At 44.0% G+C, this 25,671-nt stretch overlaps 1 protein-coding gene across 1 annotated transcript; it reads left to right on the top strand.

Annotated features, from left to right (window-relative positions):
• The first annotated feature begins 12,517 nt into the window (after nucleotides 1–12,517).
• Nucleotides 12,518–18,211, top strand: LOC142838699 (17-beta-hydroxysteroid dehydrogenase type 6-like). The gene is given in 6 exon segments (XM_075954291.1): nucleotides 12,518–12,545; nucleotides 12,548–12,814; nucleotides 15,468–15,476; nucleotides 15,479–15,725; nucleotides 16,210–16,373; nucleotides 17,994–18,211. Coding segments are annotated over 6 exon segments (933 nt in total).
• Nucleotides 18,212–25,671: the final 7,460 nt, after the last annotated feature.

Here is a 25,671-nt window from a genome sequence, read left to right as displayed (position 1 = left end):
GGAGGCCGGGATAAAATTGTTACATATATTCTTTTAAAACTGAGTAGAGGGGGCTGGAAAGATGCTTCAGAGGTTAAGGGCACTGGTGGCTCTTCCAGAGGTCCTGAGTTCAATTCCCAGTAACATCATGGCTCACAATCATCTGTAATGAGATCTGGCACCCTCTTCTGGCCTGCAGGGATACATGCAGACAGAACACTGTATATATAATAAATAAATGTTTAAAAAACTGAGTAGAGAAAAAGAAGAGAGTAAGGGCCAAAGAGAGCAGAGAACAGCAGAGCTGGGGATGATTTCATGTGAGCCAAGAAGAGAGTCAAGAGCATGCCCATCATTTTGGGCAAGTGGGAAGTCACTGATGGTCTTTGCCAGAGCTGTTTTATGGAATGGTTGGCACACTGGGCTTGCTATATATGGAATGGCTTCTACAGTGGGCTGAAAATCAGCAGGCAGACCTGCTCCCTGTTTCCTTGGTCTTTCTCACTCTTCTGTGCTGGACTATCAACCTATTTGCCCAGGAGAAGAACGTGGGAGTCACTGCAAGCTTTCTTCCTCTTCATCCCCCTCATCAAAGCCATCAATAAGCTGTCTTTCCTGCTTCCAGTATCTCTGGAAAATGCTCTTTTCTTTCTGCTGTTACCCGAATTCAGATTACCACTGCTTTTGAAAGTCACCTCAAACATTTTTATTCTGGAGACAGAGTATCACTAAGTTGTCTAGCCTGGCCTTGAACTTGTTATGTATCCCAGGCAGGCTCTGGACTTCCAGGCCTCTGGTCTGAGCTTCCTTACTAGCTTGTGCCACCACACTCAATTGATTCTTTAATTTCATATGCCTTTGCGTCGTTTGAACTTTGGTGGTATAAATCAGTTTATTAGTTTATTGATGTACTCAGGATTGGACTGAGAGCTTCACATGCAAACTTTGTACCACTGAGCCAGCCCCAGGCCTTAAGCAGCCCTGAAGCGCTTGAGAGTTTCCAAAGCGTTTATGCTTTTGTACTCATGGTCCACAATACCTAGAAGCCCCCCCCATACTTTTTTTAATTTTCAAATTCTTCCTTTTCCTCTTTTGTGAAGATTTCCTGCTTCCAGGCAACCTTTCTGTATCTTCTACTTAAAAACAAACAAAATAATAAACAACTATTGGTATATTATATGTCATTACATTGTCTTTGTCACTATCCTGTAGCTATGAAGAGACACCATGACCAAGGCAACTCTTGTAAGAGAAAGTATTTAATTGAGGGCTTGTTTATAGCTTTAGAGGGTTAGTCCGTTATCATCCTGGTGGGAGCATGGCCGCACGCATGCGCTGGAGAAGTAGCTGAGAGTTTTACACCCTGATACACACAAGTAGAGGGACAGAGAGACACTGGGCCTGGCTTTTGGAACCTTAAAGCCCACCCCCAGTGACACACCTCCAACAAGGCCACACCTTCTAATCCTTGCAACAAGTTTCACTCCTTGGAAACCAAACGTTCAACTATATGAACCTATGGGGACCCCTTTTATTCAAATCACCACATATGTTTTTCATATTTTTCACAAGAACATTGTGAATAAATACCTTCCTCCCTGAAGTTAATCTGGATCTTAGGTTTCCTACCATTAGCATTTATGATTCCTACTTTTATGACTGCTAATTTTATGCAAATGTATCTTGTCAACAATCTGTGACTTTTTTGCGTGTATTTTTGGTTTTTGTTATCATATATTAACTATACACAATAATGGGTTTCATGTTTATCTTGTATTTTGACCATATTTGCCCTTGCATAATACTTTCCTGTTCCTTATTTTGCAAGTTTAAAAGTGTGTATTTATAAGGACCAAAGAGATGGCTCAGCAGTTAAAAGCACTCGTGAGCACACACACACACACACACACACACACACACACACACACACACACAAAGTATTTTTAAAATGTGTATATGTGGGCTGGGGATGCGGTCCAGTTGGTCAAGTGTTTCCTTCTCATGCATGAAGCCCTACATTGCAGAAAATGGGTAAGATGGAACATGCAAGGATGTAGAGGGAGGAGGATCAGAAATTTAAGGTCATCTTCAGCTACATAACAAGTTTAAGGCCAGCCTGGGCTATATGAGGCCCTTTCTCAAAAGAAAAAGAAGACAAAGACAAAAACAGAAACTCAAATATGTGCGTCTGGCCTTCAGAGTGAGTTTAAGCCTAGCTTAGACAATCTGGTGAGATTCCACCTCACATAGGAAGTGAAGGGAGGGCTGGGATGTGGCTCAGTGACAGAGCGCTTGTCCAGTATGCGCGAAACCCTAGGTTCATAAATAAAATGAATGCAAAATAGTCTCTGCGTGTAAAGAGAGCTATAAGTAGGCACTATTTGGCTACTTACAATTTTTGCTGCGTGACAGTATTTTGTATGAGTGTGTGTGTATGTGTGTGCATGCGCGCACGTGTCGGTGGCCGTGCGCATGCCATGGTGTGTATGGGAGGACCCAGAAGAATTGCTCCTCACGAATACTATAAGAAGTAGATTAGTGTGAGGGCTGGGTCCTCGGGGAGCGTTCTTAGAGCTAAGCCATCTCTCTCTTCTTTCTTTGGAAGCTTGTGCAGAAGGGTCACCAGAAACAGTTTGCTTTCCGCTAGTGGCCTCATTTGCTTTCTGTTGCGGTGATAAACGCTGTGACAAAGAGCAACATGGGAAGGGAAGGGAGTGTTCTCTCTTCCAGCTCAGAGTCCATCATCAAGGGAAGCCAGGGCAGAGCCTCAGGCAGCAACCTGGAGCATGGACCATAGAGGGCGCTGTTTCCTGGCTTCCTCAGCCTGCTCTCTTCCGCAACCCAGGACCACCTGCTCGTGGATGGCACCACCTCCAGTGGACTGGGTCCTCCCACATCAATCACTAAACATGCTAACAGGACAAACTGATGGACGGAATTCTTCAGTTGAGGGTCCCTCTTCCCAGGTAACTCGAGTTTGTGTCAAAATGACAAAAACAGATAGCAAGGCCACCAGCACACTTCAGTTTTCGGTCTCAAGGGTATACTAGTTCCCTAGCTCGGTGCCATGGCTTGGTTTGCAGACTCTTTTTTTTTTTAAATATTTTTTTTATGATTTATTTATCTTTATTTTATGTGCATTGGTGTGAAGGTGTCAGATCCCCTGGAACTGGATTTTCAGACAGTTGTGAGCTGCCATGTGGGTGCTGGGAATTGAACCCGGGTCCTCTGGAAGAGCAATCAGTGCTCTTAACCGCTGAGCCATTTCTCCAGCCCGGTTTGCAGACTCTTAATCACCCGTCCCTTCTAAGAGGTTTCACACTGGCACATTACGTCGATAACATTGTACTGTTTGGACCAAGTGAGCAAGATTTAGCTACCGCCTTGGAGTCGCTGGTAAAGCATTTACATATCAGAGGATGGGAAATAAATGTGACCAAAAACTAAGGGCCTTCTACCTTTCTAGGAGTCCAGTAATGTGGGCCATGTAGCAATATTCCTTCTAAGGTTATTGTGCCTCCCAACACAGTGCTTAGTGGGCCTATTTTGATTTTGTAGGCAGCATATTCATCACCAAGTGCCACAAAAAGCATCTAGTTTTTTAAAATTTATTTATTATGTATATAGTGTTCTGGAGACCAGATCTCATTATAGATGGGTGTGAGCCACCATGTGGTTGCTGGGAATTGAACTCAGGACCTCTTGAAGAGCAGTCAGTGCTCTTAACCTCTGAGCCATTTCTCCAGCCCTAGCTCTTGCATCTTAAATTAACCCATTTCTATTATTTTATGTGTTGCCACGTAATTTCACATGTCTAGTTTCCTCTACGGCTGGCTGGCATTTCACTGACTCGACCTACTCTCTCTATATTATCTCTGTTTGGATTTCCTGCCTGGCTTTATTCTGCTAAGCCATTGGCCAAAATATCAACCAATAAAAGCAACACATTTACAGAAGGACTTCCCACATCATATACTGATTCATGGGTTGTGGCCAATGGAATGGCTAAATGGAACATGATGGAAAAATTTGGTGAGAAAGACATTTGGGGAAGTATGTGGGTAGATCTGGAGGACATCTCTTGGTGCAACCACATCCTGTGAATGATTAAAGTCATTGGGAAACTATACCACCACCCAGGCAGGATAGTAAATGGTCCACACATTTCAGTAATGAAAACATGAGTTCCCCCTTCAGGTAAGGACTGGGGTCCTTGCCAAGGGTAGAGGAAACACAGAATAGGTATCATAAATAGCAGTGAAGGTCACATGACCAATTACAGACACGAGGCTGGTCATCACTGTCCTGTTTTGTTAAGAATAATGCGTCTTTGGAAGCACACAGCTGGTCAGAGTGCAGAGAACAAAAGTGTCTATGGGGTTCTTGGTCATAAATGAGACTTCTACATCAGATCTCCTTTTCCCAAGGATCAGAAAATATCTTGGAAGAGGAGGCTGAAAGGTTGTGAGAGCCAGACTTCGTGAAATCCCAGGCAAAAACAGTGTCATCTGGACGTGACAGGCTGGCTGCACTCATGAACTTATAGTATCTGTGGTAAATTCAGATACTATAATATCTGAATTAGGAGCAAATTCAGGGCAGTCAGCATCCCAGCTTGGAGTCATAGAGGGGCTCACAAGGCCCTACCCCTAGCGGAGGAGCCATTTGTTGACAGAGGTTTCTGTCCTGCCCGGTTCTGCAGCCATTTAGTCCCAAAGAAACACAGAGAGGCCTACATTAATTATAAACTGGTTGGTTTAGTAGCTCAGGCTTCCCTTTAACTAATTCCTAAATTAGCCTATAATCCCTGTCTGTGTTAGCCATGTGGCTTGGTACCTTATCAGTGAGGCGTTCTCATCTTGCTTCCTCTGCAGCTGGGTGACGACTACAGTCTGATTCTTTCCTCTTCCCAGAATTCTCCTGTTCTCTTCGCCCACCTATACTTCCTGTCTGGCTACTGGCCAATCAGCATTTTACTAAAATACAAGTGACAAATCTTTACAAAGCGCAAGATCATTGTCCCACAGCAGCTGTTGATACCCACAGCTGGTGGTTGCTGGGGAGAAAGAATGATTTTCCTTAAGGGTGTGGCTCTTAAAGATGGTAGGTTGGCCATCCTCCAGGGAACAACCCTACACTGTATGTATATGGGCAGTACTGAGTGGATTCAGTGAGTTATTAAAAAACAAACAAACAACAACAACAACGAGGCAGCAGGAGAGAGATTCCTTCGTGGTTAAGAGTGCTTGCTGCACTCCAGAGGACCTGGGTTCAATTCCCTGGCAGCTAACAACTGTCTAACTCCAGTTCCAGGGGATCTGATGCCCTCTTCTGACCTAGGCAGCTACCAGGCACATTCACACACATTAAAAATAAATAAATGTTTTAAAAAGGACATGAAGTTGGGAGGAAGGTGAGGCATTGGGGGTAGATCTAGGAGGAATTGGGGGACAGGTAAGGTGTTAATAGGATCGGAATGCTTAGCGTGCTTGTATGAAATCCTCAAATGTTGTAATAGGAGCGGCGGGGCTGCGTTCCTGGCACCTGGCTGCCCACACTGCTAGCTTTACCCGAAATAATTACATGGAAACTGTATTCATTTAAACACTGCTTGGCCCATTAGCTCTAGCCGTTACTGGCTAATTCTGATATCCCGAGCAACCCATTTCTAATAAACTGTGTAGCACCTGTCTTACCGGGAAAGATTCAGCATGTTTGACCTGGCGGCTTCATCACTTGCGTCTGCTCGGGAGAGGGGAGCATGGCCTCTCAGCTCACTTCCTCTTCCTCCCAGCATTCTGTTCTGTTTACTCCTCCCACCTATGTTTTAACCTATGAGGCCAAGCAGTTTCTTTATTACTTAACCAATGACCTTCCTCCACCATTTCCCCTTTTTCTGTTTAAATAAAAAGGAAAAGCTTTAACTTTAACATAGCAAAATTACATGTAACAAAACAGTTATCAAGCAAGAATAACAGTTACAATATTTATATCTATTTTATCTTTTATCATAACAATGGAAAACTATAACTATAACTATCTATCTATTCTTCAACTCCATCAAAGACTCCAGAAAAATACAATATTACCTGAGCAAACAAAAAGTAAGCAACTTTCAAAACTCTAGAAATGACAGAGACATCTCGCTGCCTGTACAGTCACCCAAAGTTCCTCTGTACCGTTGGGGCATCCATCTTCGGCCTACAGGATATCCAGAGATATCAAGAAAACTGAATGGGTTGTGTAAGTAAAATATATTAAACCATATTTCTAAATTTATAGAGCTGGTTTTGAAGTTGGACTCTGGCTCAGTCCCTCTCCAATTCCAAGCCTGTTAGTAAGAGAAAAACCCAGAGTTTCTGGAGTTTCTGTCTCATGTCAAGAGCCATGATATGGGACAGAAAGAAATATGAGTTTAGAAAACATCTTTGCTTTTCTTCATATCTATCATACTTTTCATTGAATATATCTATCATGCCTTTCATTGAATATATATATGTATGTCTATATGATTAATGTTTAAGTTTTTCACAATGAACAAGGAGTTTTTCCTGAAGTGACATTTGAAGTTTCCAGGAAGAAGATGGGGCCCCACAACAACAACTCTACCTGGTTGATATGACGTCATGATACTGATAGCGCTACTACAAGACCTGTTTTGGGTACCAGCTGCACAAGACGATCCCAACTTGGTTAGCTGAAATGGTGCACATCTTGTACAACATTCTGGCCAGACCTCCACAAAATACTCAGAGACTATTGGCAATTTTAAAAGACATTGATCTTGAAATTTAACCATCATTTTACTTTCACAGGATCCCCCAGAAAGAACGTCGCCCCCATGACAGCTGGAAGTAATTCTAGAGGACGACGTCCCCTCTCCCAGTAAAGCTTACCCCTGGGTTTAGGGACATCATTTAGGGGTTGGGAGGTTGGGGGAGGAATTTTATAAGCTCAGGGATCATTTTGGAAAGAAAAAAAAGAGGGATGATGGGATAATAGATTTATAATTGTGAGTTACTGTTTTTAGACAAATATATTGGTATCGATTCTTGTATATTGATACAAAGTTAAATTATATTGACTATTGTATACATGCATGTTTCTACCTCTGTTTAAAACATTTTTTATGTATTGACATATATTGTATTGATATATATATTGTATATACTTACCATATTGCAGTATACATTTCTACCTCTGATTAAGATACTTATATAATGTTTGTGTATTGATATATATTTACCATATTGCAATGTATATTTGTACAGTGTTTATATTTGGAGGTCATTATCCTCATTTGTTACACAGTTGTTTATTGTCTTAGTCTTTAAGTTAGATAGATATTGAGAATTATATAGATTAATAGTCATCTAAGTTTGTCATTTATAATTAGACTAATCAGGTTCTTTAGATATATAGAGATTATACTCAGTATAGATAGATAATCTTCAACCTCTTCAAAGAGCTGTAGAAAATGGCCTTTAATCCAACTCAGAGTTTCGTGATAGTGAGACACAATTGCTCCTGGCAACACCGCTCTATTCCCGAGAGAATGTTGAGCGCCAAAGACACTCCACCCGGAGCCTTTCTTTTTGGCAGAACTGGCCTTGGGGCAAAGAAATGCCCATACCTCAACCACTGACAGAGATATAGAGCGTGCATCAATGGATAAAACAGGACTGTCATATCCTGCCAAGACGGGGTAAGATAGTTTTGAAAAGTTGCCTGCCTTTGAAAATGGTATGTCAGTTATGTTAGGCCTTAGCCAAAGTTGGTTGCTTCAACGCTGCAAACATGACTTTGGGTGATTGCCCAGGTAGCTAGTTGTCTCTGTGATTTGTTGCATGTTTTGGAAGTTGTTTTACTAAACTTCCTAATTATCCAGGTAACATTATTTCCCTTCTCAGATCTTCGATGGGGTTGAAGACTATATAAATGTAGTTACTTTTCTCTCATGACTTGGCCAAGTTATTTATTATACAAGACCTAAGCTAGTTAGAATAGGATATTTGTACTTATTGTATATAATTTCATAGTAGGTTTAGAACTCTCTTACTTAAACAAAAGGGGGAGGTGTTGCGGGAGGTCATTCTGCTCCTCCAGCCTATAGCCGCTGAGATACCAGCCCATTGGGGCGTGGTCTCTCTCCCTTTAAAAAAGTGGCCACTTCCCTCTCCTCTCTCTCTTCACTTCCTGCTCCACCGGCGACTAGACTCCCTTCCTGGTTGCGCAGAGGGCTGTTGTCTGGGACGGTGATCTGTAAGTTTTTTCCCCTTTAAATAAATACCACCCTATTAATCATAATTCCAAACTGGTGTGGCATTGTTTGTGACTTACGCCTTCACTCAAAGAACTGATAAAAAATACCACTCAAAAAGACAGTAGCACCCTGTCTCGAAAAACTTAAAAAAAAAAAACAAACAAAAAGACAGTAGCTGGGGCTGGAGACAAAAAAGACACTGAGCTGGGGCTCAGTGGTTAAGAGCATTGCCTGCTCTTCCAAAGGTCCTGAGTTCAATTCCTGGCAACCACATGGTGGCTCACAACCATCTGTAATGAGGTCTGGTGCCCTCTTCTGGCCTGCAGACATGCACACAGACAAAATATTGTATACATAATAAATAAATATTTTTAAAAAAAGACAGTAGCTAGGTGTGGTGGTGTTCACATTTAATCTCAGCATTTCAGAGGCACAGAAGCAGGCTTTTGAATTCTGTGAATTCAAAACGAACCTGGTCTACATAATGAGTTCTAGGACAGCCAGAGCTACACAGTGAGACCCTGTTTCAAAAAACTACAAAAAAAGAAAGTGTGTTTTTAGTTGTGTACAGGATAGCTAGGTGGAATTATGACGTTGTTATTTTCATATCTATGAAGCAAGGGTTGACTGGTGTCAAGGTGACAAAGGGTAAAATTTTGATAGTTAATCTTTCAGGCTGTCAACTTGATCAGATCTGGAATCAATGAAAAAAAATGCTTCTGGGCATTTTTGTAAGAGTATTTTCTGGAAGGATTAGCTGAAAGAGGCCGGCCCTCCCCAGAGTGGGTGGCATCTTCTGGTGGAGGCCTAGACACAAAGTCTGAGGGAGAAGCAGTTGATTTTTTTTTTTTTTGCCAGCCTGCCTTACCCCCGCACCAGCGAGAGATGCCATCCTTCATTAACACTGGAACTCTGCTTTCTTGGCTGAAGACCATAGACTAAAGACCAGAGGCTCTCCAGGAATCCCCGAGGCCTTCCGGGACAGACGGGGACCACTGAGCTACTGGGTTCTCAGCCTGCCTAACGTTCAGAGAGTCACCACAGAAGGTCAGCACGCATTGTGTAAGCCAATCTGAACATTCCCTTTGTAACATATACTTTTACTCTATCGATTCTTCTCCTCTAGAGTCCATGTGTGTGTAATGTAATTTGATCTTGTTCTCCTCCGTTCACATCTCTTATTCCTCTCACACTCTATGGATCCCCCTTTCCCTAACAAGCTCCTACTGTTAAGTCTTTTTGGGCAAGAGACCCTCTGAGTTTAATTAGGGTTCCTTGCTTGAGCATGGGTGGGGAGTTACTGACTGCACCGTGGACACCTGATTCAGTGGCCACATCAGATCCTGCATTTTCTGCTCTGTTTTCACACTAAGGATGAAGAGTCAACAGAGAATGGACTGAGGTTTTTTGTGTTTTTTAATATATTTTCCTTCTCATTGTTTTTTATTAAAAATTTCTACCTCCTCCCCTCCTCCCGTTTTCCTCCCCCCTCCCTCTCCAGTCCAAAGAGCAGTAAGGGTTCCCTGTCCTGTGGGAAGTCCAAGGTCCTCTCCCCTCCATCCAGGTCTTGGATTGAGGTTTATTCATTCATTTTTGGTTGTTTGGGGTAGGGTCTGGATTTGTAGCTCTGGTTGTCTTCCAACTTGATGTAATCCCCCTGCCTTAGCCTGACTAGTACAGGGATTATAGGCAATCTGCTGCCACACCTGGTTCAAACGGACTGTTTTATTGATGGTTGTGCATCAGCGCCTCACAGTTTCTGACTGTCTGATTCGGAGTAAATGTTGAATTAATGTTTGTTGAATGAAAATGATGTTTGATCTTACTTAATAATATGTAAGTATTATTCTCCTCTCTCTCTCTCTCTCTCTCTCTCTCTCTCTCTCTCTCTCTCTCTCTCTGTGTGTGTGTGTGTGTGTGTGTGTTTTTCAAGATAGGGTTTCTGACTGTCCTGGACCTCATTCTGTAAACCAGATTGGCCTCTAACACAGAGATCTGTCTGCTTTGCCTCCTGACTGCTGGGATTAAAGGTGCGTGCCACCACCACCCAGTTATAAGTTTATTTTCTAAGGGGATAAGGGTTGGGGGAAAAAAAAAGAAAGAAGTACAGAGAGAAACATATACAGAGGTAATGCAAAACCTGTACTTCTGGATGTGGTAGGATGTGGTAGCCAGTCTTTTGTTCCAGCTACGTGGGAGACTGAGAATTATCTGAACCCAGGTGTTCAAGGCCAGACTGGGCAACGTAGTAAAGTCATTAAAAAACCAGTAAAACCTGTCTTCTGTGGCATACTGGAAACTGCTTGCTAGGATTAGAGAGTAAGCTATAAAAAAGAATATGGCAAAGCCAGGTTGTTGTTGGACACCTTTAATACTAGCACTCAGCAGGCGGAGGCTGGCAGATCTCTGTGAGTTCGAAGCTATCCCAATCTGCAGTGAGTTCCAGGACAGCCAGGGATATATAATGAGATCTTGTCTCAAAAAAAAAAATTAAAGAAAGGGCTAGAGAAAATGAACTAAGAGAGAGGATGTTGGATCCAGCAATGGGGGAGATTTTATGATGAACTAAGGAATCCGAATTGTGTTGAGTCTTTTCTTGCAGGCATTGTGGGGCGGCTTCATCAGGTCTTTGCACCTCCACACTTACCTTTGACCTCTATTCATAGGGATTAGATTCTTTAGCCAACACTTAGAGACTGACAGAAACGGTGGGTAGTTCTTCAGGACTCCACACAGAAACAGGCAAACTAATCTCCCCCTTTTAAGATTTGTTTACTAATGCACAGTGTTCTGCCTGCATGTAAATCTTCAGGCCAGAAGAGGGCGCCAGATCTCATTATAGATAATGTGAGCCACCATATAAATGCTGGGAATTAACTCAGGACCTCTGGAAGAGCAGCCAGTGTTCTTAGCCTCTGTGCCATCTCTCCAGGCCTAAAACTGTTTCTGTAGCTAGCCTGAAAAGCAACGGGCTAATGCATGGCTTCCTGGAACTAGCTCATGTAGACCAGGCTGGCCTCAAACTCATTGAGATCCGCCTGCCCCTGCCCCCCTCCCCCCAAGTGCTGGGATGAAAGGCATGCGTCACCATCGCCCGGTCCTGCATGGCCTTTTCATTCTGACACTCACACATCATTATACTTTGTTATTTGTCCCCCTCTTCTTACCACCTTTGTTGGTCCTCTTTCTCCCTGAACAGTTTTTGCTTTCATGTCATATGTATTTCATTATCTTCTTTGACACAGGGTCTCGTGTAACCTCAAACTTTCTAGGTAGTAATTGAGGGTGACGTCAAATGTCTGATCCTCCTGCCTCTACCTCAGGGAGCTGGGATTACATCTTGTGCCACCACACTTGGCTTATAAGGTGTTGAGCCTCTAACTCAAGGCCCAATACCAATGGAGATACATCCCAGCCAATGAAATCGATTTCAGCAGCGAAGCAGACTGGTCTGTATTTACAAATATACATCGTATCTCACACAAGCTATTGGGTCTTCTGATTTTCCCACAAACAAATCCCTGTTTAATTTCCCCTCAACGGCCACTGGAATAGCTTTAATTTTTTAACCTTTATTTATTTTTAAAAGATACTTATTTATTTATTATGTATACAATATTCTGTCTGTGTGTATGCCTGTAGGCCAGAAGAGGGCACCAGACCTCATTACAGATGGTTGTGAGCCACCATGTGGTTGCTGGGAATTGAACTCAGGACCTTTGGAAGAGAAGGCAATGCTCTTAACCTCTGAGCCATCTCTCCAGCCCTTTAACCTTTATTTTATGTGTGTAGATGATTCACCTGCCTGCATCATGTGATGCGGTGCCCTCAGAAACCAGAAGCGGGCATCGGATCAGAACCCTGTGATGGGTTACAAACGGTTGCTAGCTCACGTGGGTGCTGGAAACTGGATCTGCTGGAAGACTCTTAACTGAGGAGCCGCTTCTCCAGCCTCCCCTCCACACCTTTTCTCTTTCTTTGTAGCACATGTAACTTTTCTTCTTCTGTCTCTGCAGCCTCTCGCATAGCCTTGACATACGGCTAATGCTCTGGCCTCCACCTTTCTGATACCAGAATCATAGTCATGTGCCACGGCACCTGGCGCTGGGTATATACCTTCTGTTAAGGTATCTGACACGCTGCACTGCACTCTCTCTGGTTTTCTTACTGGCAATCAAGTCCAGGGCTGGTGCAAGTTCTCTTCCATTAAACTATATCCAAAACCATTTGCCTGACAACATCTATTCTCTTTTCGTTCAAGGATATTCCCTCGAAATGTGGTTCTACCTGGTTACCCTTGTGGGCCTTGGTACCGTGAGAGGCAGGTGGTGAGCCATCTCCAAGACAAGCATGTCTTCATCACGGGCTGTGACTCGGGCTTTGGGAACCTGCTGGCCAGACAGCTGGACAGGAGAGGCATGAGGGTGTTGGCTACATGTCTGACGGAGAAGGGAGCCGAGGAGCTGAGGAACAAGACATCAAACAGGCTGGAGACAGTGATCCTTGATGTCACCAAGACTGAGAGTATTGTGGCAGCCACTCAGTGGGTGAAGGAGCGTGTTGGGAACAGAGGTACAAAGAAATATTTTCGCTTTTAATTTGTTTAGGCAGGAATATTTCAAGTTTTATAGTGTATACATTCCAAAAACATGTTTTAAAACACTTTGTCACTTGAAGGACTGTAATTTTTTTCTTTTTAAAATAGTCAATATAGTGGTAATTATCTATTTTCATTTTAAAATTCATTTTTTAAAAAAATATTTATTATGTATATAGTGTTCTGTCTGCATGTATGCCTGCACACCAGAAGAGGGCACCAGATCTCATTGTAGACGGTTGTGAGTCACCATGTAGATGCTGGGAATTGAACTCAGGACCTCTGGAAGAGCAGTCAGTGCTCTTAACCTCTGAGCCATCTCTCCAGTTCCTAAAATTCATTCTTTGATAATTCCATGCAGTATATTTTTTTCATTTTTTTTTGTTCCCCAACTCCTTCCAGCCCTCTCCCCTAAGCCAACTTCATGCTCTTTTTGTCTCCTAAAAATAAAAGCCAAAGGAAAAAGGCGCTGAAAAGCACGGAGCCTGGTGTGTGGTGCCTGACTGCTCTGGAGCAGGAGCCTGCCGAGACCGTGTTACTGGTGTCAGCACTGAAGAAAGCTGACTTCTGTCTCGCAACCGCAACCGATGTTGATAGCATCTTGGTTAGCAGTAGGATTTGTGCCCACTTCTCCTTCGTTGTGCAGGGATTTTGTCCAGCTTGAGCTTGTGAAGGTCTTGGACATGCTTCCATAATCTCTGCCTTAAAAAAGCTATTTATAAAAAAAATTAAAAAGCTGGGCGGTGCTGGGCGGTGGTGGCGCACGCCTTTAATCCCAGCACTAGGGAGGCAGAGGCAGGCGGATCTCTGTGAGTTCGAGGTCAACCTGGTCTACAAGAGCTAGTTCCAGGACAGGAACCAAAAGCTACGGAGAAACCCTGTCTTGAAAAAAATATTAAAAAATATTATTTGTTATTATTGTGTGGGGCACGCATGTGCCATGGTGTGCATGTGGGGGTTATTGTCTCCTTCCATCTTTACATGGGCTCCAGGGATCAAACTCAGGTCATCGAGGTTTGCTTGGCAAACTCTTCACCTGCTGAGTCGTCAGTCCAAGATTTTTCTTGTGTTGCTATTATTATTATCTTATTTATTTTTGAGACAGTCTCATGGTATAGCCTTGACTAGCCTGGAAGTCCTACGTAGACCAGGCTAGCCTTGAACTAACAGCATTTCTCCTGCCTCTGCCTCCTGAGTGAGTTTCGTCATTCCTTCTAGAGCCCTTTCCATCTAAAATGGCTTTCTTCCTGATTGAATACATTTCTTAGAATCTAAAACCCAGACATATTGTCCCCCTGCCCCCCAGAAATACTAAAGTTCACAGTGGTTGAAAATTGCCTTAAGAACTCAAACCAGCAATCCTGGTTCTATTTGTTTTCTCTGGAATATTGCATTCCTTAAGTTTGGTCTGACTTTTAAAAACTTCCCATTGACAGGGACCAAGTGGTGGTATGGGCTTTAATCACAGCCTTTGGGATTAAACGCTGGGCAGAGGCAGGTGGATAAGTAAGTCTGCACAGAGAGTCTCAGGATAGTCAGGGCCATATAAAGAGAACCTGTCTCAAACACCACACACACACAGATACACACACATGCATGCACATACACACGCACACATGCACACATGCATACACCAGAAACAAAAACAAGCAGCAACAAAAACAAAAAAGAAAAACCCCAAAAATCCAACCCCTCCAAACAAAACAAAACAACAATAAAAATAATCTGTTTTAGGGTTACTATTGCTGTGAAATACCATGAGCTTTGGGGAGAAAAGGTATTATTTGGCTTATGTGTTTGTTTGTTTGTTTTTCGAGACAGGGTTTCTCTGTGGCTTTGGAGCCTGTCCTGGAACTCGCTCTGTAGACCAGGCTGGCCTCGAACTCACAAAGACACGCCTCTGTCTCCCGAGTGCTGGGATTAAAGGTGTGCGTCACCGCTGTCCAGCTATTGGCTTATGTTTCAGTATCACTATTCAACACTGAAGGAAGTCAGGACAGGGACTCAAACAGAGCAGGATCCTAGAGACAGTAACTGATGCAGAGGCCATGTGGGATGCTGCTTACTGGCTTCTTCCCATGGCTTGCTTTGCATGCTTTCTTATAAAAACCTGGACTACCAGCCCAGGGATGGCATCACCCCCAATGGGCTCTCCCTGCCCCATCAATCTCTAATTTAAAAAAATGCCTTAAAGCTGGAATTTACAGAGATATTTTCTCAGTTGGGGTTTCCTCATTTCAGATAACCGCAGCTTGTGTCATGTTGACATAAAACTAGCCAGTACAAAAATCCCAAACCCAAACCCCTTTCTACTAATATATTTTATAATTCATATATATGTATATATATTTCCACACACACAGACACACACATATATATATTTCCATATACACACAAACACACATATATTTCCAGACATGGTAGTTCACAGTTGTAATCCCAGCGCTTGGGAGGTTGAAGGATTATTAGTTGCAGGTTGGCCTAGGTTATGGAAGGAGATCTTATCTCAATTTTATTTTTCTTTTCTCTAGAATTTTTAGTTGTTTATTAGCAGGAAAATTGACCAATGTAAGTCATTGTTACTTTTATCAGAAATCCAAAGTCTTGATCTACATTCTGTTCTCTTAGGACTCTGGGGTTGGTTAACAATGCAGCCGTTTTCCCACCAGTTTCCTACATCGAGTGGCTGAAACCTGAGGACTACAAGTCTGTCTTTCAAGTGAACCTCGTTGGTTTGGCCCAGGTGACTCTGAGCATGCTTTTCCTGGTGAAGAAGGCTCAGGGCAGGATTGTCAATATCTCCAGTGTTTTGGGAAGAGTCGCTTTTTTTGGAGGATTCTACAGTTGCTCCAAGTATGGCGTTGAAGCATTTTCAGATATACTAAGGTAACCAGCTAACCAACTCTATTAATGATAAAATCAAAAGTCCCCAGAACTTGGCTGCTGCGCGCATCGTACTTTGTGCTCTCACAGACTCAGAGGCAACAGGAAGTCGACTGACTGCCACACTGAGTGAAGCCTGAGATAAAGACCTCAAAGTCTGCCCCACAGTGACACACTTCCAACAGAAGGTGTGGCCCAGGTTAGAGGTGTGCCCTCCAGCCTCGAGGTGGGGGTTAAAGGCTGTGTCGTTCATCCTCCTGCCTCCAATAAGGCCACACTTTCTAATAGTGCCACTCTCTATGAGATTATGGGATTATAGATTATGGGGTCCAGTTACATTCAAACTAACACACAGAGAGAGACAGAGACAGAGAGACAGAGACAAAGACAGAGAGAGAGACAGACAGACAGACAGAGAGGAACTGAAATAAAATTCATTTTCATCTAAGGAGATGAATTCATCTTCATCCAAGTGCTTTCATTTCAGACGTGAGGTTCAAGATTTTGGGGTGAAGGTCAGCATAATTGAACCTGGGGGCTTCAAAACTAGAATGACAGACCCAGAGTTAACCATGGAGAGAAGCAAGAAAGCCTGGGAAGCAGCCCCTGAGCACGTCAGGGAATCCTATGGACAGCAGTGTTTTGACGACTGTAAGTTTGTGTGTGTGTGTGTAGGTCTGCATGTGTGTGGGTGTGTTTGCCTGTGTTTGCACATGTGGAAAGCAGAGGAGGAGAACTTTGGGTGTCATCACTCACCCCCACCTTAGTTTTTGAGACAAGGTATCTGAGTGACTTTGGGGCCTGGCAGGCTAGGAAGTCCCAGCATCTATTATCTCCATCCCACCGGTGCCGGAGTTACAGACATGGCCTTGCTTTTCCATGGGTTCTGGGGCTTTGTCTGGTAAGTATGTTACCTGCAGTACCTCTAACCCCAGAGCTTCTCTTTTGGTAGATATTATAGAGATAATGTGTGTGTTGTATAAGAAAAAGAAAGGAAGACAGGTGGCTTCTGTGGGCATTCTTTGCCATGCACCACATTCTAGGAGTACCGGGCATGGTTGTATATAAATAAAAGCTGCCCAGGCAAATCCATAGATTAGGTGTTGTCTTGGGTTGGGTGGATTGGAGAGAAGAGTGGCTTCAGGGTTATGTGTTTATGTGTGTGTGATTGTATGCATATTAATGTATGTATACATTATGTTTGAACTGGGTCTATATTATGTGTGTGTGTGTGTGTGTATGTGGGTGTATATATGTGTGTGTGGTGTCATGTGGTGACCAATCCCAGGGCCATGCATGTTCTAGGCAAGAACTCCACCATTGATCCACATCCCCATCTTACAGGGTTTAAGAATGCAGAAATATTATAAAACTCACATGTGATGGTCACATAACTCTAAACACACTAAAAACCCATGGTTTGTACACTTTAACTGGCTAGATTTTGTGATATATAAATAACTCAACTAAAACGCATACATTTACAGGTGAGGGTCAGCAATAGAGCTCAGCTGGTGATGGTGCTTGCGACATAAGCCCGAGGACCTGAGTTCAATTCTCAGAGCCATATAAAGGCGTAGGACAGAATCAACCCCACACAGCTGTCCTCTGACCCCGTGCATGTGATGTATCGTCTGCAGACATATATAAATATACACACGATAAATAAATAATCACATTTTCAGTTGAAAAGAAAATACGCGTACATATGTTGAATCAGTCATAGAGCTGAGTTTTACAAATAAAATTTACTGCTGGGCTATGGTGGTGCACGCTTTAATCCCAGCACCTGGGAGGCAGAGGCAGGAGGATATCTGTGAGTTTCAGGCCAGCATGCTCTACAGAGGGAGTTCCAGGACAGCCAGGACTACACAGAGAAACCCTGTCTCAAAAATAAATAATTAAAATAAAATTTACTAAGGCTGGGTGTGTTGGTACACACCTTGAATCCCAGAACTTGGGCGGCAGATCTCTGTGAGTTTGAGGCCACTCTGGTCTACAGAGCAAGTTACAGGACAGCCACGACTACACAGAGAGACCCTGACTCAAATAAACAAGAAAACCCCCAAATGTAATTTCCTAGAATTAAATAAAAGCTAAGGTTTGGTCTTTATGTATGTGGCTAGGGATGACCATACCAGGAAGCAGAGTTCTGTTCTGGAATCCTGGTCCTTGCGAATGTAACTGGAGTTAAGACGTCCATTGAACACGCATAACAAACCCTCAAACGATCTAGAGGAGACTGCTGACCTCCTTCCTCGGTTTCTTTAGTTTACAGAGTCGCCAAACAAAAGTTGATGATGAGCAACACCAACCTGAACGTTGTCACTGACTGCATGGAGCATGCGCTGACTTCTACGTATCCACGCACCCGGTACTCTGCCGGCTGGGATGCCCAGTTTATCTTCATCCCTCTATCTTATTTGCCTACGTCACTGGCAGACTACATATTGACCAGATCTAGGCCCAAGCCAGCTCAGACAGCCTGAAGGATTCCTGTTCAGTGGCTCTTGGAACGAAGAAATTATTTCCATGTCAGGGTTGTTACTTCAAACCCAAGATGTCTGTGCAAATAAGCTTTCTTGCCTAAATCATTTTCCTGGCATTCTTTTCCTTTCCTCCCTGATGTGGGATTCCCCTTTGTATGCTGTGAATATGACTGGTTAATTAATAAAGAAAACTGGCTTGGCCTGATAGGGCAAAAGAATAGAGGTAGGCAGGGAAAACTAAACTGAATGCTGGGAGAAAGAAGGGTGGAGTCAGAGAGAAGCCATGGAGCCACCGCTGGAGACAGATGCTGGAACTTTAGCTGGTAAGCCACAGCCACATTGTGATACACAGATTAATAGAAATGGGTTAAATTAATATGTTAATAAGAGTTAGCCAATAAGACGCTAGAGCTAATAGGCCAAGCAGCTATTTAACTAGTACAGTTTCTGTGTGATTATTTCGTGAGTCTGGGCAGCCAGGAAACAAACAAGTGGCTCCTCCTCCAACATCTCCCCACCCCCACACATACTGGGTCTCACTCTATAACCTTGGCTGGCCTCAAACTCATAGAGTTTGCCTGTCTCACTCTCAGTCAAGATGTTCCCATTGCAGGTTATCCAATTTGCTGCTCCTTTAATCATTTTTTTTCCTGAGAATATTTCCATAGTGTGCCATTCTTTCTCATCCTATTCAACATAGCCACATAAGAACAATTGAACCTGCTTTTTCTTATATACTTATATATCCATGTGTGTGAGAATGTGCGTGGGAGTGCAGGTGTCCCAAGACACAGAAAATAGGGGATTGTGAGCCTCCCTGTGTGGGTGTTGGGAATTGAACTTGGGTCCTTTGCAAAAGCAGCAACTGCTTTTAATAACTGAGCCATCACTCCAGTCCCTAACTGAGCCTCTTTGTTTGTTTGTTGTTGTTGTTTTGTTTGTTTTTCGAGACAGGGTTTCTCTGTAGCTTTGGAGCCTGTCCTGGAACTAGCTCTCTAGACCAGGTTGGCCTCGAACTCTCAGAGATCTGCCTGCCTCTGCCTCCCGAGTGCTGGGATTAAAGGCGTGCACCACCACCACCTGGCTAAAACAGAGTATGTTTGTTTATTCTTCCCTCCCAACTTCATGTCTTCTTTTCTTTTTCCCCCATGAACCCCTGAGTCTAATTAGTGGTGTCTGTAGGTGCAAGGGTGTGAAGTCATCCACGGGAACATGAACAACCTACCAGGGCCACATCCCTAAATAAAAATTACCTCTCCTCCTCCAGCAGCAATCAACTGCCAATAGCTGCTCAGCTAGGGGTGGGGTCTCATGAACCCCTCCCCCATGCATGCTGGAATTTGGATGGGCTTTATCTCGTGCAGGGCACCACAGCCTCTGAGAGTTAGTAAGTGCGATGGTTGTGCCATGTCCAGACGAAAACACTTCATAGCATCATTCTCAGCTCTTATGTCCTTTCTGCCCCCTCTCCTGCAGTGTCCCCTGAGCCATGATGGCATCTAGTTATGGTAGGTAGCCAAGAGCAATGGTAATGACCTGTGTTGTTTTGAAGGCCTCTGGAGCCACCCCAGTCCGTGACTTGCGGGGATGCATTCCATGGCACTAAGATTTTTTTTCTTTTGACAGGGTCTTACTATGTAGTAATGCATGTAGGTTCGTACATGTATTAGGCTAGTCATTTGCTGAAAACAGTAAACGTGGGTTGAAAGCAACCTTGTAAAATGAGTGTGTGCCCTACACATGGAACTCACATGGGTATTGCTTGTCAGCATGGGTTTCTTATCTGGGTCAGAGCCAGTGACTTCATCCCTTGTTAAACGCTGTTAAAGATTTCTGTAAAGTTTTCCCTCTTTCCTTCCCCACGTGATGCTTTCTGTACTGTTCAGTAAGAGAGAGAGTGAAACCTTTCGTTAGAGGTGACACACAGACAGAGACAAATTCACTGTACAGCCTTTAGGCGTCCACAGATTTAGACTCAAACAACAGAAAGACGGAAGAGGACAGAAGGCACAGGGAGAATAAAGCAGAGAATTCACGTCTGGGATTGCTTGTGGTCAAATATATATATGTAATTTTGAAAGGGATTTTCACTTTGCCTAGCCATATCTCAAGCTCCTGAACACAAAATCTCGTTTCCTTAGCCCCCTGAGTATCTGGGACTCACAGGTTTGTACCGCCATGCCTGGTTTGTTTAAGATAAAGACAAAAAATGGAGTAGCATGGATAGCACTAAAACTCTAAAAAAATATAACAAGATATATAACAGTTACAGGTCCACATGTCATACACAAGTATGCGTGAGAGAAATCTCCATGTCCTATGACATGCGTTCCCGAGGGTAACCAAGAACAATGGTAGCTTGGGAGGGCCTATGGGACCTTGTTGACCAACAGCTGGACAAGAGATAACACATACCTGGACTGAGCTTTTTAGCTGATAGCCCCCGGTGTATGAGAGAGGCATTCCACCCTCCCCATTATAGGTCAACACTGCCAAACTTCCTTTATATGTGTATATACACATATCACATACACACACATGCATGCACATATCACACACACATACACACTACACACACTTACATACACACCATACACATGCACACATGCGTGCATATACACAAACATATCACAAACATACATGCACACACACCCCTCCACACCATACAGAGACACCACACATTCATGCTTGCGCACATCACACACACACACATATACACTGCACACCCCTCCACACCACATACACATGCAACACACCCCTCCACACCACACACACGCATGCACGTACCACGTACACATCACAAACATACATACACACCACACACATGCACACACCCCTCCATACCACACACATACACACACGCATGCATGCACACACACATCACAAACATATACATACACACCACACACATGCACACACCCCTCCATAGCACACACACCCACACACACACACTCTAGGAAACTCTACAATAGTAGGTTTCCGTGTGGCTTTTTCAAAGATCTCTGGTGTTAGCTATCCTCCTTACGCTCCTTCCTCCACCCTAGGGTTTCTTTTGCAACACTAACATGACCCTATCAACTTCACAGTTTAGCCTCTGTATTAACGAGAAGTTGACAACTTTTGACAGATACAGACTCAGATTTGATTGGTGGGAGCGAACATCTAAGCTCAAGAACCTGTCACCACTGGGGATTTGTTTTGTTTTGTTCAAGGCAAGGCTCTGTGTAGCTGCGGCCGTCCTGGAACTCGCTCTGCAGACCAAGCTGGCCTCGAACTTACAGAGATCCACCTGCCTCTGTCTCCCGAGTGCTAGGGTTAAGTCTCTTTAAGGAGGGCACCTGTGGCACATTGCTAGGCTCCTCTATCTCTCGCTCCTCTTATTATTCCCACAAAATCAATGCTGTAAACGTCTAAACCAAACTCTGCACAGCCTAGTTTGTGACAAGGACAAAGCCTTCTGCTCTGTGGCTCTGAGAACACGCTTCGCCCTCACGCATTGTGACCATTTCTTATTTGGTGTAGGGGCTGTCGTGATGAGCGCAGTTTTCCTCGACTTTATTAACTTGATTTTAAAGGTTGTCTCTAGATGATGTGTCAATGGTGACAGCTCAAGTTATAAAAGTTTAGAAGGCGTGGGGAAGGCTGGGACGGCTGCAGTGATTTCAGAAGCAGAGCTGGAGTCCCCCCCAGCCAGTATTACTCAGCGTCTGGCTGTGCAGCTACCGCAGTGCTATTGTTTGTCTCTTGCAAGTGGGTCTCTCGGGGGCTCCGAGAGAGATTGTTTCTTGAACAGAAGACTTGCTTGATAAATATTCATTGGATTTGAAAGTACAGGTCGTCATTTAAGATCCCTGCCAGCATGAAGAATAGCTCATTGGGATGTGGTGCAGGCTTCTGGTGTGGGCGGGAGTGGTAAAAGGAAGATGGTTTTATGTGGTACATCCAGGACTCAGAGGCAACTGGATGAAAAGTACTTGGAACAACTTCTGATGTGCTTTTATTATATATATATATATATATATATATATATATATATATATATATATATATATATATATAATGAGGTTCTGGAGCTGAGGCCTCTTCAGTCTAGACCCAAGGAAATACAATGTCTCCTACACACTTCTTAGATTATTTAATTTTAAATTTTATTTTGAAATTAACAATACTTTTATTCTTTGTTTTTGTTTTTTGTTTTTGTTTGAGACAGGGCTTCTCTGTGTAGCCCAGACTATTCTGGAACTCTCTCTGTAGACGAGGCTAGTCTCTAACTCACAGCGATCCACCTGCCTCTGTCTTCTGAGTGCCAGAATTAAAGGTGTGTGCCGCCACCGCCTTTACAATACATTAAAGTCACCTCTGACTTCAACGATACATTTTGTTACAGACAAAGATAACTGGAGGGAGAAACTCCTCTTTGTGAGTGTAAGGAAACTGTCATCCATGCTGGAAGAGGGGTTTCTAGGAAGGTGGCCTTGGGGTCACCCTTGCCTCTGTAAGTGACCCCTAACCATGCTCCATGAGTCAGTCAAGAAACTCATCACCTCCTCAGGTTGAATTTTGGTGGGATTGCATTTGTGCGTGTCAGCTGAGGTGACACAAGGAGGAGGGGACATTGCTTACACCGCCCGGGGAAGGAATCCTCAGGACAACTACTTTGTCACCTTGTGTGTGCATAAGCACACATAGGCGCACACACTTTCAGAAAGGAAGGAAGGAAGGGGCAGACAGACAGACAGGAAAGGAAGAATTCAGGATGGTGTGGTTAGCTCTGCGTTAGGCAATGGCTCAGGTTGGTCAGGGCACACAGGGGGCATCGGAAATGTCCAAATGTCCACCCTATTCTAGTTCTCCACTTGCTGCGAAGTTTGTGGCTATTTAGGAAATCTGCTTCAGAACTTACTTATGCATTCTACACGTATTCTTTTGTATGTGTAAATGATTCTAATTTCGATGTTGGAATAAATCCCTGGCAGGAGTTGGCCCGTTTCTGCCTGCCTGAGTGAGACTTGATGTGGCAACGGCAGTCACATCCTCAAGGCTGAGAGGCCTGCTGACGCCAAACTTCAGAGCTTGGAACAGATCTTGGGTGAGGTGAGGACAGAGTTAAGCTGCCAAACTAAGACTGAGACAGGAAGGCCTGGGTGCTGTGGTGCTGAGTCCTCACGGTGGGGTAGTCTGTAGCTTTAAGAGGGGCTTGGGGGCAGGTGTTAGTACCTTCCCTGACCCTCCTGATTGAGTCCACAGGGCTAAGTGCTCCTTAGGCACCTAACACCTTTATCCAGTTCCCTTCCTACTTCTAAAGAGCAAGGTTCTCTGACTCTTCCTGCAAGTGCCAGCTCATTCTTTCTTACAGCTTTGTTCGTCCCCTTTGGACACTTTCCTCTCTAGTTTTACTGTTTGTTTATTTGAGAGCGCGAGGGTCTTATGCATCTTCAAACCTAGTTTGTAGTAGAGGACAGTCTTGAGCTATGGGATCTTTTGCCTCTACCTCCATGTTGATTACAGTCATGGGCTACTGTGGGCTCTGCGGTGCTGGGGATTTGACCCAGGGCTTCATGAGTACTGGGCCATCAGTCCACCATCTGAGCTACATTCCTAGCTCACTCTAAAGCCTTACTTGAGTCTTCTAACCCAAACTTCTTTCTTATTTTGCTTCCCATAGAACTCAGTCTGTACCACACTGGGCTAGGGGTAACTGTGCAAGGGTTATTGGGGAAACCGTCTGCCCAGGGTTAGCATGTATGTATAATCCATGTTTTAGCATGAATATATACAGTCTGCTTTCAAAGGGCTGAATCTGTACACTAACCCAGACACAGGTTTTCTATATGCTGGTGCTGTAGCCATATCTGTTTTTTCCTGACACATCCTCCCACCCTGAAGCTGAGGTCAGCTCCGGCTCTGGATGTTGGGTTATTTCTGCCTAGGGCTTCTCAGTTGTAAGCTCTTTTGGTCTTTAATCCCTGTGGTTCTGAGTCTGCGTGGTGAATAACTATTCGGTATGGTTAAACCTCACAGCTTACTTGAGGCTTTGGGACCCAGATTCTAAGAGTAACAAGAAGAAAATTTCATCTGAAAGATTATTACTCGTTGGCACAGACCATTTAGTTTTATGTCCTCTGTTGGCGTGTCTGCTCTGAGGTAAAGGTTAAATTCTGAGTCTTCACTTCTAAAAGTCTGTCCCCTACCCCTTGAGAACTTAGGGTCTTACAAAGCCGCCCAGTTCTGCCATCCATGCCTTCAGTGGATGCTGGATCCAACTCTTAAGAGCTTCCAGAAACTCAACAGCCAGGGTTTTCTATGAGTGCAAAGACGGCAAAGCAAAGACACTCGTTCTAGCTGAACCAAAGATGCTTGGGTAAACGACAAACTCAGAGATGGAGGGAGGACTATTGGGACAGGCTTTTAACAGAGCTGTGATCGTCTTTCTCTGACAAACAACAACAAGGAAAACTCGATGGCGGTCGGGGAACATTTGCCTAACCTTGATAGTGAAAGCAAGTTATAAATAAATCTTTAAAAAAAAAAGGGGGGGGGCTGGAGAGATGGCTCAGTGGTTAAGAGCACTGACTGCTCTTCCAGAGGTCCTGAGTTCAATTCCCAGCAACCACACGGTGGCTCATAGCCATCTATAGTGAGACCTGGCGCCCCCTTCTGGCATGCGGGCAGATGGAGGTGGCTGGGCCGGAGGAGGGTGAACGAGAGACTACAGACATCTCTAACTGCAACACGGGAAGACAGGTGAGGCAATCAACAACAACACTGAATGATATATTTTAGCTACATCTCATTACTTAACTTCTTTTGAGAGAAATATATTTTTTTCTAGACTCTTCATTTAAAGGATTTGGATCGTCAGCTTCTATCTGTGTTCTTAGGGACACAGATCGCGTGTATGCAGTTGAAGAGAGGGAGAGGCAGATGCAGGAGCCTTCCGGGTTGGAATTATTAAGTGGTGGATAAAGAGTGAGAGAGAACGTGTTCTAGGTGATTGGAGATAGGAACTTTTTGAATTGGGGCTAAATAGATGAGGTTAAGCAGGGCGTGTTTTCTAATCTGAATTCCCTGTCCAATCAGCTGTCAGTCTGAATTCCTGCAGAGGAGGAATTTCAACACTGGCCAAAGAGAGAGTTAAGAGGATTATCCACTTAGAATATGCTATGGGGTATTGGAGGCAAGAGGACACGTGAAAGGAAGAGTCTCACCTGGTTGCTTTGTTTTTCCACGAGAGTCTGAGGTCCCCAGGAGGTCACAGGAGCAGGCTGTGAGGAGACTCTCTGAGAGGGGCTTCCCTGGGGAAGCAGAGAGTGGGGTGTGGCGTCTTTCCAGCTTTAACCTGGAAAATAAATCCAAGCACTGAGATCATAGCCGTGGCCGAGGGTGGTGAGGAGGACCTTCTTCTGGGGGCCTGATCCACAGGCGGGTTCAAAGGTTGGGTTTTGACAGGACTCATGTTC

This window comes from Microtus pennsylvanicus, chromosome 20, assembly GCF_037038515.1.
Source record: "Microtus pennsylvanicus isolate mMicPen1 chromosome 20, mMicPen1.hap1, whole genome shotgun sequence".
Lineage (NCBI taxonomy): Eukaryota > Metazoa > Chordata > Mammalia > Rodentia > Cricetidae > Microtus > Microtus pennsylvanicus.
Note: the sequence above shows the minus strand (reverse complement) of the source record. Positions and strands in the feature narration are given on the sequence as shown.